At 27.1% G+C, this 17,711-nt stretch overlaps 2 protein-coding genes across 19 annotated transcripts in view; one reads left to right on the top strand and one right to left on the bottom strand.

The window, feature by feature from the left end:
• The window catches only part of LOC122502075 (potassium channel subfamily T member 2), a 234,450-nt gene that overhangs the window by 10,917 nt on the left and 205,822 nt on the right, over nt 1-17,711 (bottom strand). For 11 of the 18 annotated variants that reach the window (XM_043611946.1, XM_043611937.1, XM_043611942.1 and 8 more), the window contains 10 exons: nt 16,855-17,277; nt 11,861-12,022; nt 10,761-10,914; nt 9,363-9,371; nt 5,972-6,077; nt 5,566-5,693; nt 5,067-5,318; nt 4,540-4,711; nt 1,488-1,673; nt 1,114-1,245 (listed from right to left, as the gene is read on the bottom strand). In XM_043611946.1, coding sequence (XP_043467881.1) covers nt 1,114-1,245; nt 1,488-1,673; nt 4,540-4,711; nt 5,067-5,318; nt 5,566-5,693; nt 5,972-6,077; nt 9,363-9,371; nt 10,761-10,914; nt 11,861-12,022; nt 16,855-17,277 — 1,724 coding nt within the window. The remainder of the gene's footprint in view (nt 1-1,113; nt 1,246-1,487; nt 1,674-4,539; nt 4,712-5,066; nt 5,319-5,565; nt 5,694-5,971; nt 6,078-9,362; nt 9,372-10,760; nt 10,915-11,860; nt 12,023-16,854; nt 17,278-17,711) is intronic. The other 7 variants (XM_043611944.1, XM_043611952.1, XM_043611954.1 and 4 more) reach the window with 5 other exon arrangements.
• On the top strand, nt 6,109-10,301 carry LOC122502076 (sugar transporter ERD6-like 2). The gene is made up of 5 exons (XM_043611956.1): nt 6,109-6,226; nt 6,344-6,460; nt 7,221-7,480; nt 7,560-7,841; nt 7,941-10,301. Exons 2-5 carry the CDS (start codon nt 6,403-6,405, stop codon nt 8,733-8,735), a joined length of 1,395 nt encoding a protein of 464 aa, XP_043467891.1. The 5' UTR covers nt 6,109-6,226; nt 6,344-6,402; the 3' UTR covers nt 8,736-10,301.

The raw sequence follows: 17,711 nt of genomic DNA, 5'->3' as shown, positions 1-17,711 counted from the left end.
TGGTAGGGGATATAAGGGGTCTGCTCACCAGATGGTCTTCGGTAAAGTTTCTGGTTACTGCTTCCAAGGGTCATAAGAGAAGGTCCTCTTACACCTGTGCGATATCTTGCAAACATTTTGTTTTCGTATAAAGTGAATGTTTCTCCAAAAATTGTGATTCAAAACTTTTTGATTTTTGATTTATAATTTCTATTTTGAAACTAGAATTTTTTTGTTTCACAAAGATGAGACACAAAAATTTTAATATTTTTAATAAAATTAATTATTACGTAATATTAAGAATATTAATATTGATCCAGAAATTGTAGCAAAAGAATAACAGAAAAATAAAAGGATTTTTTTACTACTCTTTTGAATGCATCTCTAAATTTATTCCAAAAGATGATGGAGATGAATCTGCAGAAAATAATTTTCGTACAGCATTGAGAACGAAGTACCAGTTCTGAGTTTTTTTTTTTTTTTTTTGAAAGTATCAAATTGATACTAAAATGGATCTTGATGCCAAAAATTTGGATCAATTTTTGATTCAATTTAGCAAATGCTTTGTTTTTAACGAGTCACTGGAAAATACGAATTAATGATCTTTAGGGAATAATCATGCATCTCGGTTAAAAGGGTTAATTAAAAATTATACACGTGCTTCCGAACATCTTTGAGAGAAAAGATTCACAGAGTTGCATTTTTAGGATCACAGCCAGTAGAAGTCTTGTAAGTAGCAACATTCATAGCAAAGACAACTTTTGTTAGTTTTTATCATCGAATATCCTAAAAATATTAATATTAGGTTACTTAAACTAAAAATTTAAAAGAAAATAATTTTAAATACTGCTTCTTAAAAGTAACTCCTCTGCTGTCCAAAGTAAAAAAATCAAGAATCGAGCATTACTTGTTTTTATTTTTACTTTTTAGAACAGTTCTGTGATCTGTTTGCAACAATTGATGAATCATAATAGAGGGTAATATACGATGCACAAGAAATGAATTTTAGACACGATGAGAGCACGATCATGCGCTACTCACTGATATTATTCAATTTTTTCTGATCCTTATTGCGAAATGACCTGAAATTTGATCAGCTTCTTATTCTTTACTGAGAAAAAAATTTAAACTCACGTGTGAAGTATCAGTTAGCGTCGTATCTTGAGTTCTGTAAATTCCTATCGGTATCTCACAAGTTGTTGAACACAATTTTTGATAAAGTCTCCCATACGTTCTTATCCACATGTCTTCTTTCGAAATCTTCATCTGCAATATTTCGAAATCACTCACATTACAACTATAATTACTCCCTACAAATACAAATATTTTCAAATTTACATAATTAATCTTACAATTCTAATAAAATTTAAAAATAATTATAAAAACGTAGAAATTAATAACACTGCAAAAAGAAGTATCTGAAAAGTAACTTTGTAGTAAGTAAGATGCTTAATTTTTGCAGTAAAAAATAAATATAAGAATTAATAAATTTGGATTAAAGCACATACAGATGTTAAAAATCCAGAGCCTGGCGCTTGATCCACTCCAAGTAGTAACCTAACGAATGTTATCACATAATCTTTGACGAAAGCTTGATAAAGAAGCGTGTCCAACATTGAGGCACTGAAAACACTTCCAGCGGCAAATGGCAGACGAAACATGTATGATATATGTGAGCCTCTCTCCTTTTCTCTCTGTGAAAAAATAATTTTCCCTTTAGTAAAAAATTAATTTCCCTCGTATCGAAGTCGATACATATTTTCTAAATTTCTTCTAAATTTCTAAAGCTTTATTTACACAAGGAAATTCTGGACTTTCGATCTAAACCGATTTCTTTTTTTTTGTCTTTACTTTCTTCTCACTTGAATTATTTGACACTTGACATTATTCTTTCTTTTTAGAATTTTCAATTAAAATTTTTTTTGATATATTTAAAAAAATGCATTTTTGGGCCCACCGGTAAAATCCATGCATATGATTCTTTTTTTTAAATTAATAACTGTGATGAGGAGCGCAATGAGCATCTATCGGTCCAAACGTCCAGTCTTATTGTTTAGTCTACAGGGCTTCTATACACTATTTTTCTCATGCCTTCATATTCTCTAGAAAGCTTCTCTCCAAAAAAAGACTGAAAATTTTGCACTCAAATTTTCTACAACTACCGAGCTTAAAAACATTTTTTTTAATTTTTTCAAAATTCACAAGTGAGAGTCAATAAATCTATTTATTAACTCTATTTATTAGCTATAATTTTAAAAATAGAGGAAATTTAAAATATTTATAATTTTAAAAATAGAAAATATCTAAATAGAAAATTAAAAATTTATATAGATTTATGTACAGAATCATAAGATTTATAAAAAGATTCGTAAAAGCTTTATAATAGATTTATGTAAGTAAAAGACTCATATGGCAAATATTTATATCATAAGAAAATTTGATAAAATTGATAGTAAATATATTTGTAAAAAATATTTAAAAAATTAACAGATGCATTTTAAAATTAGAATACAAGGCACAAGCATACATGCAAATGATGAAACTGATTATGGAAGTAGTTTTTTTTCAGTTTCGAATTGAGACAATAGCTTTTATATATAAGATAATAAAAGACAAAGTTGAAAAGTAATTTCAAAGACCATCGCTAGCTGAGAAACTATAATAATATAGAAAAAAGATTAAAAATGCAAATGTGCATCGACTAGAAGAGTCGATAATTAAAGAAAAACTACGAGTCCATCCTCAGCTTTAAAATAAAATTTTGCTAAAAAGGAAAATAAAAAAAAAATAAATTTTCAGAATGATTTATTGAGTTCTAAGTTTTCTTATTATTCAACATTTTTATATTAGTCATACAATTTATTTTCTCTTTTAGATAAACACTTTGTATTCTCAACCTTAGAATTTTTTTTAAGCAACTATATTGCCTTCTCAAATGTCATCCAGTGAATTCTTATAAACTTTCAATATATATTTTTCCCTCAGAAATTTATATTAATATTAACTACTTGAATGTTAAATCCTCCTAAATCCATTGCTTAAATTTTGAGCATTTAATATTTAATGCTAACATTAACTACTTCAATATTAAATCCTCAAAAATCCGTTGCATAAATCAACATAGTCGGTCTAAAAAATGTTGCATCTTAATTTAAGACTGCCTTGTTGTCTTAAAATAAGATTTTCTCGGATCTTCTTTTTACTGCGTTAGTATAATTATTAGAAAATAGAAATTTAAAATTCTTAGAAAATAAAATTAGAAAATTTTTATTTTTCTATTGATTCTTTATGTAATTGTAAAATATAATTCTAACAGAATGTCAACAGGTTACATTTCTGGCTTTGAAAGAGTGAGGATATTTTTTGACGCACAACATAGAGGGACAGATTTTTATGTGCTAGTAAAAAAGAAAGCTATTCGCAAAGTCGATAAGCGCCGGTCCAAGTGAACGTGGAAGAAGCACTTAAGATAAAGTGGTTCCCCATTGAGAAGGTCGTGGTGACTTTACCTTTAAACTCAACTACTTTTTTGTCATGCTTTTACAACTAAATATATATATATCTATATGCACTTTGTATTAGTGATGTGCACAAGGCTTTTCGTTGAGATCTACAATAATACTGCGCTTTTTATTGGATTTGTCGTTAAGAAAAGTTATTGCCTCAAGTCCCTAAAGAAAAATTTTTACAGCTCTGAAAAATCGTGACTTTTAAATTATATATGTAAATAAAAACTCAACAATGGTGTATTTTGATTTATTATACACGTGTCAACTTTTCAACTTATCATTTTTCTTCTAGACTTCAAAATTTTCTCGATTTTTTTTTATTATTCAAAATAACAAAGAATAATTTTTCGTTATGAGCAATTCTACGTAAAATGATCAAAGATCCCTTAAAGTTTAATTTTTTAATTAATTATTTAATTATTATTATTATTATTATTATTATTATTATTATTATTATTATTATTATTATTATTATTATTATTATTATTATTATTTAATTATTTACGTGTGCTTGCTCAATTCGAAAAAAATCCAGAAAGTAAAAAATATAATACCACAAAACTATTTTAATAGTCAGTGGAGAATTAGGAAAGAAACACACTAATAATATTTTTTCATTAGTGTCACTAGAACCATTCGCAAGGAACAGCAGAAAGCGAATGACATTAACTGCTCGACTCGTCGACAGCATTTTGGCGACCTTTCTCCTTGATGAGCCTCCAAAGAATTGACGAATTAATCAGATTACACTGTTTATTTTCGACAGTCGTTAGATTACCTTCTGATAACAGAATATTATTAAATAATAAGAAATACTGACGTAATATCGATTCATAATTGTCAATCAATCATTCAAGATATTGAATTTTGCAATCAAATTAAATCTCATGTAAGATTTTTAATTTTTTTTTTTTTGAAATGAAAGCTAGGATGGATCTCGGTGCTAAACGAAGGTCAAAGTGAATATCGATAAAATTATAATCGGCAGTCTAGTGATCAATACATCGATCAGTCAGTCAATCATCAATCAGAGTGAGTGATATTGTGTTACCGGGGAGCCCATGTGAGGCTCAGCGGGGTAGCTGTCACCGGAAGTAGCACTGAGGAGTACCTTTTCCATTTTGCTGAGGTGAAGGGCATACTTGTCGTGTGCTCTGAACTGCATGAATCGCATATTACTCGACTGCGATAATTCCGTTATGCTTTTTATGCTCGGAAAAAATCTGTCGAAAGAGATAAATAGAGAGGAAATGGAAAAACTGTTTTCTCAAAAATTAAAGTTGAAAGAAAAATTTTTATTTAAAAATTTAAAATTTGGTAAATCCTGATTGTAAATTAATAAATTGTGATGTAATTGTAATTTAATAAATTGTAATGTAATTTTAATTCAATAAATTGAAATGTAATTGTAATTTAATAAATTGTAATCCAATTGTAATTTAATAAATTGTAATGGAATAGATTGTAGAAACATGTAAATAATTGCGAATAAAAAAATGGTTGAAGTAAAATATTTTGTGAACTTAATTGAGGTCTGATTTTGGAGTTGATGGAACAAAGTTAAAATTTGCAACTTACTTGAACATGGTTTGCACAGCAACTATTGTATTACAATCAGCCAAAGTGTCTTCCTCAGCAGAATTGCTGAGTTCTTTGTTGACAACCACGACATTTTCCGCTAAAGTGATACCAGCTCGTAAAAGGTCATCTAGGCAATCTATGGAGCCCAGCATCCAATAGATCAGAGGAAAATAGGAAATAGCATCCAGAAATGCAATTTCCGGTCTCCTTTCCAGTAGAAGGATGATGGGATTTAAAGATGTTTTTGACCTGTAATGCAATCGATTCAAATTTATTATTTATACAAACAAAACATATCTTCATTCATGTCATGACGAAAATATAATCTCAAATTTTGCACAACTTTTTTAAATATTCAACATTGGTTAAATTAGAATATTTTACATCCGTTTACTGTATTCTATTATTAGATACAATCTCTAATTGAAAAATACTTTTTTTCAACTACAATTTTATTAAAATAATTATCAATTTTTTATTCATAATCATTTTGTACCTGAAGTGGGCTCTCAACGGAATGATAAAATTATAGATTCCATTGCTGGCATAGTCGGCAGCTAAAATAATAGTTTTATTCTGCCAATTATATTCTTTAGCATTCCTATAACTGCAATGCTCACAAACCTGAAAAAAATGTATTCATTAATGTTCAACAAAGTAATTTTAAGATAACTGACAACCATCTTGATCTGATTTTATCGATATTATGATAAAATTTTATTTTCCAATAATACTTTGTTCGAGATATGTTTTTTAATTTATTTCAAGACAATGTTAAAACTCTCTGACAAGAGCAATTTTAAATATACAATTCCAAAAAAAGCAAAAATCGTGTACATATAAAAATAATTTAATATAAATTGTTATCTAGAAAAAAAAAATGTCTTGTGAGTGTGTCTTACTTGAGCCAGCTGAAGGCAACAAAGTGGCTTTTTTTCCTTGAGTAAATAACAAAGAGTTGGTGATACTCCAATGAAAGGGGAGACAGGCGGAAATCCTTTGACGATTCTGTAACATTTTTTTTTCTCTTCAATAATATAATTGAAAAAAAAAGAATTGTGTTCAGTTGGTGTAATTTTGAGACATCGCGTCGATCATATAAGGAACTCTCGTTAAAGTGGCAATGAAGAAGCGATAAGAGAAAAACAATAAACAAAGTAATTTCCAATTATTGTTTTTTTTATCACTAATAATATAGTTTCCCCTAACAATACGCCGCGAAACAACATAAATGTTTGCTTATAATCTACTGTTTTGCATAAACTTTTATCCAGAATGAGTATTTTAAAAAGAAACTCTCCAAATATTACATGAATTCAATATTTCAAGTGCGATGTACTTCTTGAAGTTCTTCAAAACAAGTAATCGATTTTATAGGACACTTATATCTTGTAAGTAATTACAAATTAAAAATAATTAAAAATAATAATAAAAACTATAATTATTATTGCAATAATCCATTGTCTACTATAATGTCAATGATTATTATTCTTCGAATATATTTTCAAAATTCTCATACTTAGAAAAAAATAAAAACAAATTTATGTTTCAAATCCATTTCGTGAAATGATGCGTTTTCTTATAAAAAAATTTATTTAAAAAATATATCTGATGTAATAATTTAAAACTTTTTTTTAACTTTAAAACCCATTTTCATTTCTTCTTATAAAAAGAAAATGTAAAAAGAAATTCTTTAATTAAAATTTTAATTAAACATTTTTATTAATCTATCGTCAAGAATTTTTTTAAATAAAAAAAAATTCGTCATTCTTGAGATAAGTTCTAATTTTATGAAAATGCGAGTGCTTTAAATGTAACTGACATTTAAGGAAAACTTATTAGCATGCAAAAATATTTGTGGAAAAGTACTTAAATTATTGTAAATTTAAATAATATGTGTTATCAGCAATTGACACTAATCATGCATGGTACATACATTTATGACTAATAACAAACAAATTGGTGTAATTATTAATGTTATTAACAAATTTTGATATCTAATGTATACAATTTATTTATTTATTTTCCATGTAATTCGACAACTTTATTATTGATATTTGTTTTGTAGAGAATATTTAATTAATAATTAGGGGATTTGAAAATTAAAAATTTGTAAATTTAAAAAATGATTAAAATTTTCCATTATTCCAGTAAATTTGGGAGCAATTTGCGTGGGTTTGACAATGGGTTGGCCAAATCCATCAATTGATTCAGATATTTTTGGTTTGAATAAAAATTACGAATGTATAAACACTGGAAGTTTGCAGACAATAATAAATGGAGGAGCGAGCATTGGTGCGTTTGTACCAATATTATTGGCTGATAATTATGGAAGACGTTTTTCATTCTTCTGTTCTGCGGTGACTTGTTCGGTCTTTTGGATAAGTGTCGCTTTAGCAGTGAATGAAACGGTAAAAATAATTTTCTTATTTTTTAAATAAATAATCTTGTGTAGATTAAATAATCAAATGGCAAAATAATTCTCTCTAGTTACTTTCTTCAGCAGCAACTTTTGCAGGCTTTGGCGTTGGGATTTATGTGACAACTTCTGTTCTCTATGTGGGCGAAATATCATCACGCGAAAATAGAGGAACTGTTGGAGCTTTCACATCATTTTTTGCTCATTTTGGAATTCTCACTGTTGGCCTTTTGGCGCTCTATATAAAGCTCGCGACACTTGCGCTCGTAGTTGTGATTATACCATTGACATTCACTGTTTCAATTTTCTTCTTAATGGAGGAATCGCCTTATTTTCTTTTTAAAACAGGAAAGGTGAGTTACTGTCATAAAAAATAGTATTAAGAATGTAAAAAATTTATTAAAAAATATAATTCTAAAAGATACGCATTTAACACAAAGAAACTATTTCAGGTTTTAGATGCTAAAATAGCTTTGAAAAATTTACGCGGCACAAGAACAGTATTGGAAATCGAAGACGATTATAAGTCAATGGAATATTTTTTCAATTCCGAATATATTATGGAGAAGAGAGCGTCGAGTACTTTTAAGAAATTCTTTTTCCCACAAAATGCAAAAAAATCGTTGATAATAATATTGCCATTGATGTTTCTCAGTCAAATGATGGGAAGTTTAGCAATGAATGAATATTTGGGAAACATTCTTGAACATTTTGTTCCACGTTATGAATACGCTATCTTGTCATCAATAAATGTTTTATCCGATGTTTTTTGCTTATTAACAATTGAGAAAATTGGTCGTAAGAATCTACTGATTATTTCTATCGTTGGATCGGCGATATGTTGTTTCATGCTTGCATTACACAAACTAATACAAAAACAAGATTGTCAGGGTTTAATGAAAGGTGAAATGTTGTTACCAATGTTACTGTTATTGGCATATTATGCCGTTTATTTCTTTGGACTCATTCCCCTTGTACCAATTTTGGCGGGTGAGATTTTTCCCAATCGCGTTAAAACAATGGCTTGTGCAATTTGCATTTCTCTTGTCTACATTGCTGCACTTAGTGTGCAAAATATTTTCGAACTTTTACAATATAAAACAAATTCCTGTTTAGCATTTAGTGTTTTTGCTATTCTCGGCTCAGTTGGACTTCCGTTCATACTTTCATTTTTGCCGGAAACTAAGGGAAAGAGTTTGTATGAAATTCAAAATGAATTGGAAACGATCAGCATTACGTTAGCTTAACAAAAAATTAGGTTTAATTTTAGGGGATTAAAACTTGATGGTTTTTGTAAAAAAATTAAGGATGTGAGGGTTGTATAGCAAAAATTAAATTGTTCGGGGGCTATTTCAAATCTTCGGGGAATTTTCGTTGTCAATGAAGTGTTAGGAAAGAAACACACTAATAAATTTTTTTTCTTCAGTTTAATTGCAACCATTCGCAAGGAGCACTAGAAGGAGAATGACACTAAATGGTCCTCCCGTCGAGGACATTGGCGATGTGATATTATCCTATCTTCGATGATCTGTAGCACTGCAATCTATTGTTTCTCATAACAATTCGTGCTTTTCTCCTATTTATTTATGTCGGTCATCAAAAATATCTAGTATTAAAATCATTTTTTAAAAAAATCCTGTATTTTAAAACTAAAACTTAACATTTAAAGGAATGAAAGAAAATAGTCAATTGCAACTATATAAAACACATATTGAAGCGATCAAATAGTGTGTTGCTTTTAAAAGAACAAAATAAAAATTGTACGAGACAAAAAGTATAAAGCAAAGAGAAAGTGGATTTTTATGGAAAAGAAAAACATTTATTGTTTTCTATATGGGAAAAAATGGTATAAAGAAAAAAAGAAGGGGACTCACCCTTTAAAGCTGCAGGCAGTAAGTCGTTCGAGAGATGGTGGCGCAGAGCAAGACGAAGTGCACAAAGGTGTTTACAGGAAGGAAGACATCGAAAACATCCACGAGAGATTACAGGGTGACATTGTCAGGCAGGACATCATTGAATGCAACGACGTCACGTTGGTAGTACAGGCATCGAGAGAACATTGTGAGGATATGCACATTGATCGTGAGCAAAATCTCATATATTATGGAAATGGATTTAGAGACATAACAGGGAATGTAACGACCACATGGGATATTTTATTTGACTGCAGGGAATTAAGCGTCTCATCTATCTCACAAAATAATCATTAGAGCATAAACAATCTCCAAAAGTGCATTAAATAATAATTGACAAATTGTGCAAAAATTTATAAAATCAATTTAATATTACTCCCAGTAGTCTAGACATTAATCAAAATTTTTTTTATTTTCAAAATTCTTTCTTCCCATATTAAAAATATTCGGTAGCAAATTATATAGACATGCAAAAGAAAGTTGTCTTTAAGGATAAGAAAAATGAAAGGAATATGGAATTCAGAGACATTAAATTAATTCAACTCATTGTGAAAATTAGATTTAGAATACTAAAAATAAGAAAAAAATCTCCTTGTGATAATATTAAAGTTCTATGGGAAAATAATTTACTTCCCTCTCGAGAATGTATGAATTTAGTTTTGAAGATATCAGGGTCAGACGTCTGCTAGATTTTAACGATTGTATCATAAACTTAGAAGTTCCCGAGACTCAAGGAATTCTCTCTCTATATATACTTTTCTTTAACGAGTTTTATACTTAGGTTTTTATTTGAAACACTTATCTCGCTTTATTGTTTTTACTTAACAATAGAAATAATGTACTTCCCGATTGTCTTTAAATCTAAGTAACCTTTAAATATACTGATAATTTGCCAAATAATTTTCTTCTATTTTTACCGCAAAAAAAAAGAAATTTTCTTTCATAGAGAATTTTTAAAAAGTGCTTTAGAGAAACGTGCAGTGAAGAATGTTTTTTATTATTTAAATTTACTTTTTTCTTGATTCAAAACCAAAAGATAACTACAATATTAGTGCGTAAGTATACGTATCATGCAAAAGTGAGATTTTTACTATATCTGCGTGCGAAATTTGTTTAAAAACATTCTTTTTCCTAATATTTCCACTGCACACATCAATTCACGTCAATATTTTTTTTTGAAATATGAAACTGACAAATAAGATTCATCTTAATTTGCCTGTAAAATGGATTTACAACAGTTATAATCGTAAAAATAGAGTAATTATTAAAGAATGAAGAAATGATATTTTTTTTCTGCCGGAATATAACGAGTGTGTATGAGAAAAAAGGGTGTGATAAGAAAAAGCTCATATTACTCACGCTATCTTTTCACTTGGCGATCTCCAGGGAACATCGTCATCCAATTCATCTTCTGATTCATCACCTTCGTGATCCAGAGATTCTTGACCAGGCAAGTTTAACGTCGAACTGGTCAACATATCCGGTACTGGCAAAATACTCGGTCTTCTACTACCTAAAATTTTTTATCAATTAGGTAACTTTTGTCCGAAAGCAATACAGATTTATAAATTACAAATTCATTATAAATTTAAATTAAATTAAATTTATTTTATAAAATTTTATAAAATAAAATTTTTAATTTTAATAAATTTAAATTCAGAGTAAATTTCATTAAAAATTTGTTACTTTTTTGGGGAGAGAATTTTTTCTCGAATGGAATTTCGTATGATTAATAAATTTATTGTGTAACTTTGGTGTCGTTGAAGGATGAGCTGTTATCTGTTAAAAGTGATGATTGATGCTCTCAGCTTTAACATATGATTTAACGTAATTTGATACTAATTTAATTTTCTGATATGAGATGAGATATATCACAAAATATTTCATTTTAAATGAAAATTGAAATTTTAATTAAATTTTGGTGTAACACCATTTCAGTATCAATAATATGGTTACTTGATTAGTGTCTATTACTTCATTTCTCTCATTTATTTATCATTACTTGTTTGAATATTAAGTAGAAAGTTATTATTTCCTTTGCAGATAGTAAATTAATTATATATTATTAATATATTAATATTAATAAGTAATTACTAATTGAAATACTATTTGAATTACTGTTTAAATTACTTTTTAAATTTTTCTTTTTTTGAATTTCGCGCCAATAGTTCCTTAAATTGCTGACTAGATGGCATGAAAGTTCTCTCACAAGCGGAGTAAAGCGAGTACGTGAAGTTAGGTGATAATACGATAATTCTTTTTTATAAAATGAATAATACTATAAATTACAATAATAAATAAATTTTATATAATTCTATAGAACTATATAATTAAAAAAAAAATTTTTTTTTAATTCTATTATTTTATAGAACGTTCACTAAATTATGTGCATAATTCTGGTAAAATTCTATAGAATTTTTTTCACGGGGATTTTTTCTATAGAATTTTTATTTATTTACCTCTTCTTTGCATTAAAATTTCCGGACTAAGGAGATTTGGATTTGGATCCAACGATCTTGGAACGTCCAAATGATTTGTTGTGATCGGTGTTTGTGGCGAGGATCCAGCGTCCTTCAGGCACTGTCTTGAGTCTCCTACGGCTCCAGTATCGAGATATGTTGCTGGAAAATTACAAATTTTATTATTTCAAAATTCAAATTTCTATTAAGGTAAACAATTTTTTTTTTTTTTTTTTTTTTTTTTTTTTTAACCTTACATATTATAGACTTTATAAAAAAAGTAGGACCTAGATTAAATTTATTTTGAAAATAGTAAGGAAATTCAATGAAACTACAAAGGTTGAAAAAATATTCTTTGTAAATAGAGAAGAATATTTAAAAATCAGCATTGTGCCTGAAAATAATATAATTCTGAGAGTCAGTAAAAAATATTCTTACTGGGTTATTTCAAAAACTACGTTACAATTTAGAAAAATTATTCTCTTGATAATTAATTATTATTTAATAATAATAATAATAGTAATTAAACATTAATATTTAATATTAGGTACTTTTTAATTTAATAGTTATTAACAGGATTCCTACAGAAATCCGAATTTAAAATTCCATACCTTTTCCATGATTTCCAGGTCAAATTTTTACGAAATTCCAGTGAAATTTTAAATCTAATTTCACTATTTTTGGGCTCTTTAAAAACACTTTACTTATTTAATAGTCTCCACCCTTTGGTAAAAATTCTAAAATTATCAAAATTTATCAAAAATTCGAAAAACCCATTTTTTTAAAATTCAACATTTTTTCTTCTCTTTAATGGGATTTAGCTTCATTATTTTTGTGCTTTTGGAAAATACTTTACTTATTAAATTGTCTCGACTCTTTGGTAAAAAATCAAAAATTATCTAAAATTATCAAAAATTCAAAAAACCGAATTTCTTAAAATTCAAAATTTTTTCCTCTCTTTTATGCCATTTAGATTTATTATTATTTGAATTTCTATTCAAGAGAAAAAATGGAAAACAGAAAAAATTTAGAAACTTTTAAAAATTCCAGGCCTTTTCCATGATTTCCAGAAGCCTTTTAAAAATTCCATACCATTTCCATGATTTCCAGATTCTGTAGGAACCCTGTTATTAATTAACTATGATTAATTAGTAATTATAAATCGACGTAGCTAATGAATTATCCCGAAGAAATATTTTTATTTCTATTCGAGAAGATTACAAGAGAATTAAAACTAAATAAATTGAAAAACTGTTTATCTTGTTCCTTGTGGTGTAAATAAAAATAAAAGAAATAAATAAAATTGTTTTTGAATAGAGCAATATTTTTTAGGTAAAAAAAAGGTCCTCTCACTGTCGTTCTAAATTCAACGTGTAGGTCATGGAAATGAATGTGAATTGTGGAGTAAATGGTATGGTGTATATACTGTATACGAATACGAATACGAATACATCGAACACGTAAAGCAGTAGCATATAAAGATAAACCAACTGGGAAAGGGACACTGGGGGAAAACTACGGTTTAATGCGGTTGCCATTCAGGGATTCGTATACCACAGCCTGATTTCTGCTTCACAGTTATACCTTTGAACTCATATTATAATTTTATTTAACGTATTAAAATATTCGATTTAGTTTTTTTTTTTTCAAGTAGAACAAATTGTTCTCCATTTACTCTCCTGAGACACAATTATATAACCATACAAAGTACTTTACAACTTTATTGTTATTAATTTATGCGAAAAATACCATTTTATTTTCGCCAAGAAAATAATGTTTAAATAGAAAACTTTTTATATCTAGAACATTTTAATTTGTAATTTTTAATCTGCAGTTTTCGTTATTTATAAATTATTATTTCTAAGCTAAAAAAGAATCTGATTCAAATAACCGATTACTTTTTTTTATTGTTTACTAAAACTAAATTGATGAATGATAAACAAAAATGTGAAATGTGAAAAATTTGAAAACAAATGATTTTTTAAAGAAATATTGGAATGAAAGCTTGAAGAGGCAATTAAGCTTCACAAGACAATTTGTGCAAAAAATATAATCATCACATCTTACTTGAATTCAAGACCTGTTACTAAAGTTATAGCTACACAAATAAAGACATTTCTTTTCTCCTATAAATTGCAATATTTGTTTTTCAATTGTAAACGTCGCTGAAAATACGAGTAGAGATTAATATATATCAAGGAAATAAGTGTACAATAGAAGAGAAAATGTATTTTTTAATATAAAAATATTTTTAAATATTCAATTTTTAATAATTTAAATGAAAATAAGAAATAAAAGTAATTAGTCATTACTAAGTTAATAAATAAATAAATAAATAAATAAAAGTTATATTTATGCAAGATTATATAAAGAAAATAGTAGTTTACAATTCTTGTATATTTTTTCATATTCTACAATTTTTTTTTTGTTTTTATTTTTAAAGCAAGCAATAAAGCTAGTTTCAAATGCAAGAATATTAAGGATAGACTGAAAAATGTTCTAAAGTATCATTGTTAGTGTGTCGGCGAATAGCCTCAAGTGATCTTTAATTAAAACGATTCGTTAAAGGTTGAAAATAAAAACTAATTAAAATAGACTCCTGGTATTTCTGTAAATATTTTCTATTTTATTATTTTTGATCAGTTTTTTCACACAGTGAATAGAAAATCTTAATTTAAGATCAATCTTAAAATCAACGTTACTTTTATATAAATTTTATTAGAAATAATAATTATTTATTATTTTAATAAGTATTAATAATAATAAATAATTATTAATTTATAATAATCAAAACGCCGACACTTTGTATATTTTTTCAAAAAATTTTAAAATAAAAGAATTAATGTAAAGATGACCGTACTTTTTCAAAAAAGTTAATTTCAAAATTCAATTATTTCTTAAAATTCACGCTATATTACTTTTAATATTCAATTATTATCTAAAATTTTAACTGAAATTAATTTTTAAATCAATTTTTATTTGAAAATTCTACTAGAATTCAATTATTTAAATATAAAAATAAATAATTTATTGAATAATTGAATGTTTCTGAAAATTAAATTCTCATAAAGAATTTTATCAACAAATTTTTTAAATAATTAAATTCGTTGGATGAATTTTAATAAAATTTTTAAGAATAATTACATTTTTCGACTAAATTCTATTAAAATTGAAATTCTGCTATGAGTTTTATTATTTATGAAAATAATTTAGTATCTAAAAGGAATTTTAGTATTTACGAAAATAATTGAGTTTCTGTAAAAATTATATTATTTATTAATCTAATTGAATTATTGCGAAAAATTTTAATATTTATAAAAATAATTGAATACTTGCTAAAACATTTTTTAAAAATTTGTAAATAACTGAATTCCTGTGAAATTTTTATTATTTTATAAAAATAATTAAGTGATTGCGTAGAATTTTATCAAATTTTTTTTAATAATTTAATTCTATTGAAAAATTTTATTAAATTAATAAAAATTTGAAAATCATTTAATGGAGAAAAATTTTGGAAAATAATTGAATTTCTGCGAAGAACTTTATTATTTCAAAAGATAATTGAAATTTTTATTAGAATTTATTTAAATTTTTGAACGCAATTCAATTTCTGCGAAGAATTTTATTCCTTTAAAAATAATTGAATTTCTTCAATGATTTGTGATTTCTCTAAAATAATTGAAATTCTCCGATGAGTTTTATTATTTCTAAGAATAATTGAATTATTGCGAAAAAAAATTTATAAAAGATTTGTAGTTTAATTGAATTCCTGTGAAATTTGTATTATTTGTGAAAATAATTAAATATTTGAGTTGAATTTTATTAAAAATTTTTTAAAAATATTTGAGTCCGTTTGGAAAATTTTTATTAAAATAGTAAATATTGAAAATCAATAAGTTGATGAAAATTATTAAAAATAATTGAAATTCTGTCAAGAATTTTATTAAATTAAATTTTTAAGAGAATTTAAAAAAAATTTTGAACATAATTGAATTTCTGCAATTTTTTTTGTAACCTCTCCAAAATAATTGAATTAAATTTTCAGTTTTAAAATTTTTGGATAAATAATGAGAGAATAATTTTTTCTTTTTCCTTTGGTGAATAATGTTGAAAATTGTAAAAACTCTGCAAGTTGAAATACAAATGGCATGGCGGATGAGTATATTCCTCGGGCGGATTCGTAGCTTCTCGGGCAGACTCGTGAAGATTCGTGGCGACACGAGTCTGTACGATAAGACACGAACCGTGCGATTCTGCGCAAGGCGCTGACATTTTGGAAAGATTAATAGTATTTCTTTCTGATACTATTTTTTACTGATAATAAATTCTAAAATGAAAAATTTTTATTCCGGCAGTTCGAATATTATTCTGCTATTTAGAAAAATTTGTTGAATTAAAAATAAAAACAGAATAAAAGCTGTAAGATTAAATGAAAATAGTAGTAAAATTACAGGTGGCAGCGGTGGGATTGAACTATTTAAAAAAATTTGTTAAAATAAAAGCTGTAAGATTAAATGAAAATAGTAGTAAAATTACAGGTGGCAGCGGTGGGATTGAACTATTTAAAAAAATTTGTTAAAATAAAAGCTGTAAGTTTAAATGAAAATAGTTAGAAAAATACAGGTGGCAGCGGTGGGATATTCAATTATTTAGAAAAATTTTTTGAGCTGAAAATAAAAGTAAAATGAAAGCTGTAAGATTGAATTAAAATAGAAGTAAAAATACAGGTGTCAGCGGTGGGATTCAACTATTTAGAAAAATTTGTTTCGATAAAAATAAAAGTAAAATAAAAGCTGAAAGATTAAATGAAAATAGTAGTAAATATACAGGTGGCAGCGGTGGGATTTTCTCGATTTCATCATAAATTGCAGCAAGAAAATGACGATTAATTTTCAGTCTATCCTTACGAGTAAAAAATAGTGAAAATTAATGAAATAATAATGAAAAAAAAAATAAAGATTGAAGAGAAAAAGCAAGGCGCATGCAACACTCACGGTGGACATCGGATGCGAGTAAGTTGTGATGTTGGAGTGTGGACGTGCTAAGGGGGACCTGCAATATAACAGGGGGCAAAGTTGCCCTGGGAGTGATATTATTATTACAGGTCTCCTGCCTGTTTGTTGTTTCTTTAATATTATTTTCACATCGTCGGTGCGTATCAACACCTTTACTCAAGGCTGTACCATTCCCTCCAGTGGTAGTCGTCGTCGACATTGTCGTTGTCGTTGTCGCTGCAGATGTTGACGTTGTTGGATTTGCATCTGTCGTTGAAGAAGCGTCCTGCTTTGCTTCAACAGCCACACCCGAGAATTCTGCTCCCGTCGTTTGATTATTTGCCACTACAAACGCAGAATTCTCCTCTTTCGTTATGCTCATGTAGTAACAGGTGTCGGTCTTCTTCATGATATGTCGTGGACCTAAAAGAAAATCATTTTTTTTTTGTTTTTATTTCTAAAAAAGGAACTCTTTCAGATAAATGTGTCTTTTTTCCCACAAAACATCATATCTACGCAGATCCATAAAATAATAAAACATGTCCCGCAAAAACCAAAGTAGCTTTTCGTGTTGACATTTTTCACCGATATGTCAATATTTCGATTTATTCTTTGAAAAACGTTTTTCCTTTTCTAAAAATAGTTTTTATTTCTGGACAAAGGTTTTGGATCCTTATTTAAAAACGAGTAGATATGCAAATTAGGTAAAGAAATATAATATTTTTTATTTTTATTTATATTATTTTACTTTAAAACTTAAAAAAAACCAATGTGAAATTTAGTAAAGTTATATTAAACTTAAAGTAACCGCACAACGCGCGCTGTTTTGGTTCTAGTATTATTTTAAACTAATCGAA

Source organism: Leptopilina heterotoma, unplaced genomic scaffold (genome assembly GCF_015476425.1).
Source record: "Leptopilina heterotoma isolate Lh14 unplaced genomic scaffold, ASM1547642v1 Lhet_220, whole genome shotgun sequence".
In the NCBI taxonomy this organism is placed as follows: Eukaryota; Metazoa; Arthropoda; class Insecta; order Hymenoptera; family Figitidae; genus Leptopilina; species Leptopilina heterotoma.
The sequence above is the reverse complement of the archived record's forward strand: the minus strand, read 5'-3'. Positions and strand labels throughout refer to the sequence as shown.

Bases quoted from the DNA above. Each gene is read 5' to 3' on its own strand.
- LOC122502076 (XM_043611956.1), top strand. From the start codon at position 6,403: ATGTACTTCTTGAAGTTCTTCAAAACAAGTAATCGATTTTATAGGACA. The intron at 6,461-7,220 runs GTAAGTAATTAC...CCATTATTCCAG, and splicing joins TTATAGGACACTTATATCTT to TAAATTTGGGAGCAATTTGC. The intron at 7,481-7,559 runs GTAAAAATAATT...AATTCTCTCTAG, and splicing joins CTTTAGCAGTGAATGAAACG to TTACTTTCTTCAGCAGCAAC.